The sequence below is a fragment of the Gouania willdenowi genome, chromosome 5, assembly GCF_900634775.1.
Source record: "Gouania willdenowi chromosome 5, fGouWil2.1, whole genome shotgun sequence".
NCBI classification, from domain to species: domain Eukaryota; kingdom Metazoa; phylum Chordata; class Actinopteri; order Blenniiformes; family Gobiesocidae; genus Gouania; species Gouania willdenowi.
Window position 1 is genome coordinate 10209815 of NC_041048.1, and position 11547 is coordinate 10221361.

At 37.0% G+C, this 11547-nt stretch overlaps 1 protein-coding gene across 1 annotated transcript; it reads left to right on the forward strand.

Annotated features, from left to right (window-relative positions):
* The first annotated feature begins 1647 nt into the window (after positions 1-1647).
* Positions 1648-11024, forward strand: tgm5l (transglutaminase 5, like). The gene is made up of 14 exons (XM_028447732.1): positions 1648-1738; positions 1867-2049; positions 2140-2376; positions 2598-2716; positions 3462-3590; positions 4571-4748; positions 4952-5087; positions 5814-5917; positions 6809-7048; positions 7144-7206; positions 7860-8069; positions 9045-9202; positions 10104-10240; positions 10670-11024. The coding sequence occupies exons 1-14, from the start codon at positions 1726-1728 to the stop codon at positions 10818-10820; spliced, it is 2058 nt and encodes a 685-aa protein (XP_028303533.1). The 5' UTR covers positions 1648-1725; the 3' UTR covers positions 10821-11024.
* The last annotated feature ends 523 nt before the right edge of the window (positions 11025-11547 follow it).

Consider the following 11547-nt stretch of genomic DNA (forward strand, 5'->3'; position numbering starts at 1 on the left):
TAAATCAATAATTTTACGAATTAAGTACATTTTAAAAGAAGTGATCAGAATCAGATTCAGAATCAGAATCAACTTTATTGGCCATGTAATGTATGTTATACACACGAGGAATTTGACTTGGTGAACTGTGCTCTCTCTAACAATGTAAACATTAAGTAAAAACATAAATATAAACACTAGTTAAAGACTAATATGTGCAAAAGTAAATAAAATAATATAACAAGATAATAATAATAATAATAATAATAATAATAATAATAATAATAATAATAATAATAATAATAATAATAATAATAATAATAATAATATAATATGTAGTAGTGCAGTGATGAGTAGTGCAGGTGAACATTTAAATTAAATAGTATATGTTTATGTACATGTACATTCACAGTGACAGTTTGTTCCATGGTTGATACATGTTTAGTTCCAGGGTTATTTCACAGAACCAGGTCCGACACTCTTTGACTGTTTAACGTTGATCAGAGTGACAGCCTGGGGAAAGAAACTGTTCTTATGGCGGGTTGTTTTGGCGTACAGTGATCTGTAACGTCTGCCGGAGGGGAGGAGTTTGAGCAGATTGTGTCCAGAGTGTGAGGGGTCTGCAGTGATGTTACTTGCCTGTTTCCTGGCCCTGGACAGGATTCTGATTCTGATTCTGAAGTAAAGTAATTTGTTACATTTGTACACCCAACTGTTACTGAGTAAATTATTATAATTTGTTGTTTTGAAATGATCGGCAGACATTGTGAAACTACAAAAAATGAAATGACCAGACAACAATCAAATGAATCACATCATAGCCGACCAACCGGGTTAAACGTAATACATGGCGCCAAAACAGCAATAAATGCCAGTTATTTTCTCAGTTTTAGAGTTCATAAAGCTACAGTATACTTAGAACTTGAGAACTTCTAAAAAATTGTATTTGAATTCATCAAAAAATTATTGTACGCTTTGACAAACCTTTTATTTTGCACAGGTGCCTTAATTTTAATTGGAAAAAAGTGTGTAAGATTTTGTAATTTATGCAAGGCAACCATGGCAAGATTTATTACCAAAAATAAACGTGGGGGTTAAACTGAAAGTAACTAGTAACTTTTACTTTGCGTAATATTGTACTTGCGCTTGAGTAGTAAAAAGTTTAGATGAGCCTGCAGACACAAACAGATAATGTATAACACGAGCTAAAGAGTATTTGCAATAAGAAATAAAGGTTAAGGGGTACATGGGTCATCACGGGGCAATAAAGTTTGGGAAACACTGAGCTACAAAAAAGTTATATTATTTAATTTAAAACATGCTTTAATGGGAAAAAGGTTGCAGGCTGTAGTACCTTTGCTCTTGGTATTTTTTGTGCACTTCACATGGTGTCTTTAAGCATGCGTGAGTAACTTCCGATACAATATATACATTAGAAGACAAAAATGAAGTAACTTTTCAAATGTCATCAGAAATCCAAGAAAATGTAGTTTATATAATATCTGATTGTTTCTTTCAGAAGGGAGTGTGAAATGTCACCTATGGTATGTCATAAAACTGTCCAAATGTAACGTAAATGGAAAAAAGGCGTGTATCCTTAAACATTTCTATTCTCTCACACACCTCGAGGGCCTGCGTGGATAAAAAAAAAAAAAAAAAAAAAAAAGCTCAAAGCAATTCTTTCAAAGGGTGCGGCTATGGTTTATATACAGGTTGTGAGACGCTGTAGCAACATTATTCACTGTGATGAAAATGGAAGGTAAGACGAGCTGCTTTTCCTATTTTTCTCTTTTGTTTGCATCAAAGAGTTTAAATCAAAGCTTTAAAACTAAGAAGTGTCTTTTGATGTGTTTTGTTGAAGTTTGTAAAATTTTTCTCCATCAACAGATTTGAAAATAAAATATGTCAACCTGGAAAAATACGAGAACCTGAAGAAACACAACACCGATGGCTTTAGAAACTCCAAAGATCTGGTGGTGCGTCGAGGAGCTCCGTTCAGGCTGAGCTTGCAGCTGGAGGGTCGAACATATAACCCTCGCACTGACTGTCTCAGGGTCAAGGTCATGCTAGGTATGCAGCTGGATGCACATGTATGGTTGGATAAGTTGGCTTTAACCCAACATTTCATGAATGTGTTGTCTTTCTCTTCTTTCTCCAAAGGACGCCTGTATGTGACCTTGCCCGTCTCCTTTTCCAAAAATACTTCCTCCAGCGCTCGTTGGAAGGCCTACTGTGAACCTAAAGACTTCAACCCTCAGAATCCCTCTATCTTCATCTCACCTCCTGCTTCAGCCTCAGTGGGATGCTACAAGTTCTATCTCTACGTTGCCTTGAAGAATGGGAAATGGAACTGTGTTTCGGGAAATTTCATCTTGCTCTGCAACCCCTGGTGTTCTGGTGAGTACAAGTTAAACCAGTGCTGAGCAGTCGCAAAAAAAAACAAAAATATATATCTATATATATATAATATAATATCATAAAGTATTTCTACTGGTTTTATTTTACAACAAATGTCTCGTTTTAATGTATTTTTTATTTTAAAGCTGTGCTGTGTTGCTGTGTCTTGTTGTCATTTTCTGCTATCATTTATTGATGTATTTATTTATCTATGTTACCAGAGGATGCGGTCCACATTCCATTTGAAGACCAGAGAGAAGAATATGTCCAGAGTGATTCCGGACTGTTGTTCATGGGGACAGCCACCAATCCTATATCAAGACCATGGTCCTTTGATCAGGTATGAACATGTATGAAGTTAAGTGTTTACGTCTTATATCTAGTGCTGTATATATACAAAAAGCAGAATCCTGTGTTACAATTTCAGTTGATTTCTTACCGTGTTGTCATATTTATATCGACTTTCGATTCCAAAATGGAAACACAGACAAAAAAAACAGATTACAGAAAATAATAATATACAGATACAAAATATATTGATAATAACAAAAGTTATCGTAACATTAAAAGCACAAGTAATGATTAATGATAAGGATGGTATTCCTGCACTTAATTTATTATTTTATCATTTAACAATATTTAATGCTTTATTAAATTAAGCTACACTGCCTACTATGTAAATGCATTAGTTAATAATGTATACTTTTCCTTGTGCAGCTCTAGCTACTGCCTACAATGAATTTATGTGCTGTGTTACAGTTATTTAAAAGATAAAGGGTGTTAACTTGCGGACTATCCATAAATAGACATGAGTGCCTTCCACATGCTTAATTACAATAAATAAAAACTTCAACATGTACTTTTAATACCACAACAGTGAGTAGCACAATAAAAATGCAATATGAATCTTTGTATGTTGTATAGTCAGACTTTTTTGTCCAATTATAAGTTACGTTGAATAGAATAACCTGGAGGATGAATGAAAGAATGAATATGGAAATAGTTCAAAGGAAATTTAACGTAAATGCCCTAAACTGCCGATTCCATCTGTTAAATCTGTGTTTTCTCTCCTTCTGATTGTAAAGTACGAGCCTGGTGTTTTGGAGACGTGCCTGAACCTGCTACAGGTCAGTCCTCTGCACAAGAAGAACAAAAGGAGAGATTACCTGAAGAGAAACAATCCTGTCTACATTAGCCGGGTTGTGTCTGCGATGGTGAGTGTGAACTCGTTCTAAGAATTTGGAGCAAAAAGTAGCTAGAACATTAAGTTCCCATCTCACCGTTTGTTTGTAGATTTGTTTCTTTTCTATGGCAACATGTTGCAACGTGCTGCACAATTATTGCAAGCCGAGAACACTTAAGTGTAATGCCCATGGCATCTTTGATTATTTGCTATCAAAGGTCCCATGTCATGTTATTTTTCACCCATCTTGTTCTCAGAACCCCAAAAACATAGTATTTGAGGTTTATTTTCCCAAACTTATCTGTTTTCCAGAGTTTTAGCCTCTGAAAAGTCACTTTCTGAGCAACTCTACACAAACAGGCTGACTTGCGGCCGACTTATGCATATTCATGAGTGGGCGTGTCTATAAACGGGACACTGACTTCCTCCTCCTGCACTGTGACGTAGGGCCAGAGGACGGCCCGCCCTCCTCCCACCCACTCCGTAGCCGAGCTCATGCTGCTTTATAAACATCAGACAGAGCGTGGGGGCGGGGCGTTCACTGGGACATGCATAGACTGTAGAAAATACTGCGCGAAGAACGCTGAAATGCTCACCTTTGTGGGCGTGTCTATTTACATGTCAATCACGGCAGAGAGCTTCCTGGAGGCGTGGCTTCTCCAGCTCAGTGCCGCGTTGAATTTTGTTATCAAAGTGGGAACCCATCATCAAATTGGAGCGAGGTGTTTGGGCTCACCCTGCAGTAAGAAAGGAGCAAATCACCCTCTAACTAATGATTGAGAGAATCAATGAAGAAAACACTTTGGGCATGTGTTTGAAGCCCTAATAGCACTTTATCATGTTTAAAGCACAGAAAAGTTGATTTAGCGTAACATGGGCCCTTTAAAGAGTCATTTATCTAACCATTAACTATAGTCATTACAAAGTAACTGATGAAGAAACTGTTCACATTAGAACATAATCTAACCTTTTTTTGCACCTTGTATTCCTCTTTCGATTCTATTGATGTAGATTAATTGTGAGGATGACTGTGGGGTGCTGAAGGGGAACTGGTCAAAGAACTTCAAAGAAGGAGTCAATCCATCCACGTGGACTGGAAGTGGTGACATACTGAAGCAATGGGCCCAGTCTGCTTACAAGCCAGTCAAGTACGGGCAGTGTTGGGTGTTTGCGGCAGTTATGTGCACAGGTAAATGAACACAGCAATACAGCGCTATGACAACAGCATTGATTAGTCATCACTTTCCTTCTGTGAATTGTTTCAAACCCTTGAAAAAAAAATGCCTGTGATAATTGAAGGGTGATCCATCACGTTGGACAATCTCTGAGTCATTTCTCCATGGCATTATGAATGTGAACGTGCCTGTGAATGTATATGGCATTTGTTTTCAGTGATGAGAGTTCTTGGAATTCCATGTCGTGTCGTCACAAACTTCGACTCGGCTCACGACACCAATGACAACCTTGTGATTGAGGAGTACTACAGCGAAACAGGACAGAAGCTGAACCACACCAAGGACAGCATATGGTTAGTGCCGTTCTTTTCATTTATTTGTTTTTTTTCAAGCAGGGACAAGAAAAAAAAAAAAGAGAGGGAACAAAAAAAAAACTCTTTGTGTACAGAGAAAAACAATTGGAGATGTTCAAAAGAATTCATTTCTAGTTTTAAAGTACCAGAATCAGAATCAGAATCTCTTTATTGTCCCATGAAGGGAAATTAATTTTGTAGCAGGGACACGCATAAGACAAGGTTTACAATGATATCGACGGCATAAAAAAAAATATACACAAACACAAAATCACTAATTATAGTTTAGTTCAGAGCTCATACCAAAAATGACTATCAAGTAATTCAAAATTACAATGTGTGGATGTGCAAATGAGTAATAATAGTGCATGAAGAACAGGAGCAACCGAAGGGTTAATAATTAGTAATTTGATTGCACTGGGGATGAAAGAGGCCAACAATACAAAAGGTTAAAACAGATTCAATAAAACTTCTGTAAAAGAGACTCGTCATCTCAGTAGAAACATGGAAGGTTCTAATTTTCCTCAAAAAGAATCTTGTTGGAGGCAGCATCAGCATTCGGTTCAGAACAGTTTATTATCAAGGACCACACCTAGACATTTGTAGCTCAACAACAACTCCTTTGATAACAGTTGTTGGATAAAGAAAGGGAAACTTCCTAAACTCAATAATCGCGTCTTTAGTTTTTCACACATAATAATATCAACTTGGGCTTTTTTTTAACAGGAACTTCCATGTGTGGGTTGAGTGTTGGATGGATCGTCGTGATCTGGGGAGTGAAATGAACGGATGGCAAGTTCTGGATCCAACTCCTCAGCATAGAAGTAAAGGTGTGTGTTAGAGATCACGTTCACTCCACTGTTTCTTTTTTTTCCTTTAAAGTTTTTATTCAACCCTCAAATATTACTAACGCATTTATTTATTACTAACACATGATATTTGCCTGCAGAAAATGATTGTCAGGAAGCTGTTGACCAAGTTTTTGTGTCAGGCACTACGTTTATTTGTTGAATACACAAATAACTCCTCGATAATGAAACCTTGACCTGTTCGCTAGCGCCACCATCAGGCCAGAATGAATTTATCTTTAATAGTTTTCATCCAAATCTTCTCAAATGTACTGACAACATTAATGACCACAAGAGTATGAAGCCTATTGGTTGTGGTGATGATATGACATTTCCTGCAGCGCCACCATCAGGTCAAACTTTCGGTTTTAGAGTTAGTGTATCTTGAAAAGTTTTCAACCAAATCTTTTCTAATTTGGGATGACTCCCACAAAATGAACCATATTATTGATTGATGTTAGTGACCCCCGCCCCCCCCCCCCCCCCCTTCCTCTCACAAACATATTTATTTACTTATTTTTATCTCTTTTTTGTAACATATTTGCAGTTATTCACTATAAAGTCATTTACTGTGAAAGAGCTGACAGAGAAACAAGTTTTACACAGCTAAAACAGCTTGGAGTCAAATTGACCCCAGATGAACACTAATGCATGCAATGTTCAGCACATTGAAAAAAAAAAAAAATCATCATGATAATCCTATTCCTAATCAGTTGTACCCATCAAATTAGGAAAAGTCATGAAATATGAAGCAAAATAAATAAATAAAGTCAACTATTATGTTTTGAATGATGAACATTAAATGGGGTCAAATTGACCCCAAGGATAATAGAAGAGTTAATAATGCTTTGAATCTCTCCTCTGGCACACCAGGAGTTTACTGCTGTGGCCCGGCTCCTGTGAAAGCAATCAAGAAACAGCACATTGACCTGGTTTATGACATCCCGTTCGTCTACGCCGAAGTGAACGCAGACGTCTACGCGATGATCGTGAGCAAAGGAAAGGTGCTCCGAGTGCACAAAGACACAGAAAGAGTTGGATCGCTCATCTGCACTAAAGCGGTCGGCTTTCCCAGACCGCAGAACATCACAGCGGAATACAAATATGTCAAAAGTAGGAGCACAAAAGACAGATATATTCATTCATCTGGTCAGTCATGAATAGAAGTGAAACCATCTTAACAAACTGCCCTTATTTTCACAAAACAGGCCACAGTCCAGCACTATCTTCGAGAAGTTCCACCCCATCAGATATCTCAACGTTAAGTAGAGGTGAGTGAAATATTTTTCACATGGGAGCATTATTTTATTAGTGACAATAGGAACCAATATGATGTAACGGTTAAGGAAGCGGGCTAATTCTAATCCAACGTTGGCCATCACTGTGAGATGTTGAGCAAGTCCCTTAAACCAACTGCTTCTTTTTCTTTTTTACGTCGCTCTCGATAAAAGCGTCTGAATGAAATTGTAATATTATTAGGCAAGACAAATGTTATTGTATAGCGCATTACAGTAAATACACATGGCCATTCAATGTGTTTTACATGCAACAAAAACATTAAACAGGGTTGAAAATCAGCAGTAAAACTATGAATGAATCAATAAAATGATTAATGATCTCCCTCGCGGTCATCGGCAGAAGAGAAAAAGCTTCTCCTGATCTTTCTGAGTCTGGAAAGATCACTCTGGAGATGTTCTTTAGGTGTTTATGTATTGATTTACTCTGACTGCTGAATAATAGACACGAGTTAATCATAATACCAAGGTTTCAGACTTGGTCTTTAGCTTTTAAAGGTCGAGACTCAAGGTACTCGCTGACAGCAGATCTGTTTCCCCTGTCAATCACCTCTGTCTTGTGATGACGTAGTGGAAGGAATTGGGCACGTATCATCTCATAAACTCTTTATCTCATGCTTGTTTCATAGACTCATCAAGTGGAATGTCAGTTTTCCTGACTCTGGATGAATCTCCCGTTGCTGGGGCACCCATTCGCTTTATGGTGCAGGTTATAAACAAACACAGAGTCGCCAAGATGTTGAAGGTTCACCTCAACGCTCAGGCAAAGGAGTACAACCACAGCCCCTCAGACACTTTCTGGGAAGAACATGGAGTCATACAGCTGGCACCATCGGAGGGTAAGTTCAACATCAGAGTTAAAACTTTCACCTCTTTTCCGCGAAGGATGCTTGAGTACTTGGCAGCAAATTTATATTTTGATTTAATTTTAGTCATAGTCTTTTGTTTTAGTCCAAATTTAGTCATCAGAACTATTTCATTTATAGTCTAGCTTTAGTCACTAAATCGGTGTTTCTTTGCACACAATGGCACTACATCGCCTACCCCCACTTTCACTCACTTTCTCTACTTGAGTGAGAGAAAGTGGAAAATGAACAAAGAAAGCATTAAAAACATGGGAGTTTTATATTGTCTAATTCTAGTTAAAATGATAATCTTAATAATGATGATGATGTAAATGATCTTGATTAAAACATGGACTGAAAATGCAAGGAAATGACCAGAATTGATAAAAACTGTAGAGATAAATCAATTTAGGAGGCACTAAATACTCTTTCATTCAACTTATTTACAATGAGATTCTTTAAAATGTGCATTATCACTGATTCATTACATCATTATGCTCTATAGTTGTTTTTCCACAGTATTCTGAGCTAAATGTAGTAGTCGGACAAAGGGGGACTTGGATTCAGAAGGGGGGGGGGGGGTGGGGGGGGTGGTACTGGAGCCAAAACAGTTTGAGAACCACTGAACTAAATGACTAAATTAATATTTCAGATGACTAAATCAGTTACTTATATAAGAATCAACTACGTTTTATCAACTTAAGATAGATTTTATGTGATTATTGCGACTACATGATTCCATGTTTTCTGACTAGAATTTGTCCCACGTGATGTAATAATGGTTTTGTTTTCCATTCAGTTTAGTTCATTCGTTCACATGTATTTTATTTAAATTAGTCAAAGCCTGGTTATTGTCTGACTTTAAATTTAGTTGACAAAACAATAGTGAAAGTCTGTTGTTGCTGCTTGAAGCTTCTGCTAATTCACACGTCTCATTTAAATTCACACTTTTTCATGTTCTCTTTCCAGTTAAGGTGATGAAGCAGCAGATCTTCCCAGCCCAGTATGAGGACGTGGTGGGAGACGACATGATTAACCTGGCCGTAGTGTTAGAGGACATGGCCAATGAGGAGCGGGTTCTGGCCTCAGAGGAATTCAACATTGCCTGCACAGAGCTGAGCATCGAGGTAGTTGAATATAAAAACCAATTGAGTTCCTGTATTTCTAAATTATACCACAAGATGGTTTGTGGTATAATTTGCAACAAATATTGAGTCCACCATTACTGTTAAACTTTCCTGTTTTCTTTTTTTCTTGCCATGTTTTAAAGCCTCACCAGCTCTTAAATGATCAGAATCTCTGAAAAAAACAAAAACTCTAGATTATTTAAAGGGGCTTTCATTTTTCTCTCCTCATCATTACATGATTGCACTGAAATATAGTCGTAAATTGTTGCAGAAACTTTTTTTTTTGTTTTAAAACCCTCAAATTTCTTTTCAAAAAATCTTGGAAGCAACATTAGAATATAGAAAAGTGTCTATTTGTATGGTTGACAACCCCCTGTGCTATTGGTACGGTTACCGAAGTGCAAGTACGTAGCATCTTAGGGTTAGGGCTAGGTGTTGGGTTAGGGTTAGGGTTAGGCTTAGGGTGATGTTTAGTTTTAGTCACGCAACCTAAACTGGCCAAAGAGGGGCGCAGTGTACGGGTAGAATGTCGATATATTTGTACGGCAACCGTGCAGATAGTCACTGCCTAAAATATATGAGGGAATTGCATGCAAATTTAAGAATTTTAAATAAAGATCCTGAAGTTACTGATATCTGCAACTTAGAAAATTGTAAGTGAATTATACACATTTTTCTTACATGTGAAAGTCTAAACTCAAGCACAATATTGTTAAAATGATGAAAAAAGATCTGGATTTTTCTGGTCCGGTCTAGTTTTTTTTTTTCAGCCTAGCTGGTGTTCAAACTAGTTTATATATGCCCCCTGAACTAAAATAAATTTGACACCCCTGGTCTACAGAATATGATATGCTGACTCTGCAGAACCATAAGTTGACGAACATGTTTTTTCCCTCATTAGATTCCAGATGAAAGTTCCGTGGAGATAAACAAAGACCAGACTGCAACAATCTCCTTCACCAACCCATTCACCCAACCTACCAGTGGAGTACTGACTGTAACCGGGGCTGGACTGATGCGCAGCAAAATGCACTACAGGTACCGTAGAAGGAGTCATTGCTCTTTTTTTTAAAATTTTGTTGATATTCTTCTTCTTTTGCCTCTTCTTTGTGTTCTTCTTCTAACTTTGTGAGTTAACCATGAGTGATTGGATTAATAACAAGTGCGAGGGTGTGTTCACACACAATCACATGACAAGGGTGACCTAGAACAGCGTGTCTCTAGTTGGAAGAATGTAGACTTCCTTCTTCTGTGGCACACGCGTCAATTGTTGAGCTAATATTTGTGTTCAGTGTTCAAGCTGAAGGCGTTGGATGAGTAAACAAAGTAGTTGCACTTGTGGAGACTAGTACTTATTAAGGGTGTAACACATGCTATTTAAGGCCAAATGCGTGCGTGAAAGGTCATTTAAATTTGTTCACATTAAGGGAAAATGTGAAGATTAAACGTCATTTACTGTCTGTGCAGGATGCCGACCCTCAGCCCAGGTGGAGTGGTTGAGCAGCGCGTCACATTCAGGCCTTACATGGTTGGATCCCGGATGCTTCAGGCCACCCTGTCCTTTACGAACATCAACACCACCATCAGAGGCTTCAAGATGATCTCTGTAGAGAGCTGAATCATGATATCATTGTGTTGTAAAAAATCATGTACATATTATTTATTAAGCTATTTGTTTTTTATATGTATGTATTTATTTAATATATATATTTATATGTCGATGATGTTTCACTTTTATTCAAGGAACATGATGAGATTGATTGATTGTTTTTTTTAAGAGGTGTTTATTAACCTTTTTCTAAATAAAGCATAAAAACAAGCATATCTGTGTAACTGTCTAAGAAATGAGCAAACAACAGCAATAACCTCTTCATTTTGTTTAAATGACTGTCCAATCTGATGTTGATTATTTATATTACAAAAACATTTAAAAATAATAAATAAATAAACAAAAAAACACAAAAAGAAAGAAGAAGAACTAGTGCTTTGTATTGAATTCCATCTGACAGTCAAAAGAACATTATTGTAGATAAAAAGGTGCATGTGATACCCACAGAAAGTCCATGGTCCTAAAAGTGCATATTAGGGATGTAACGATTCACTCAACTCCCGATACGATTCGATTCACGATACTGGGTTCACGATACGATTCTCTCACGATTTATTTTACAAAATGGGACTGTAGACAAATTTTTTTTTTGGGAAAAAAACTAGAAAATACGGTACTATTTTCCTTTTATTTTTTATTGTCAAAAGAATTCCTTGATAAACTATTCAAAACAATGCAATTTAACTAAAAATAAATCTTGAATTAAATAAATAAAGGAATAATACAAATGAAAATG

Coding starts and splice junctions, on each gene's coding strand:
- tgm5l (XM_028447732.1), top strand. Junction 2,050..2,139: donor CAGGGTCAAGGTCATGCTAG/GTATGCAGCTGG, acceptor CTTTCTCCAAAG/GACGCCTGTATGTGACCTTG. Junction 2,717..3,461: donor GACCATGGTCCTTTGATCAG/GTATGAACATGT, acceptor CTGATTGTAAAG/TACGAGCCTGGTGTTTTGGA.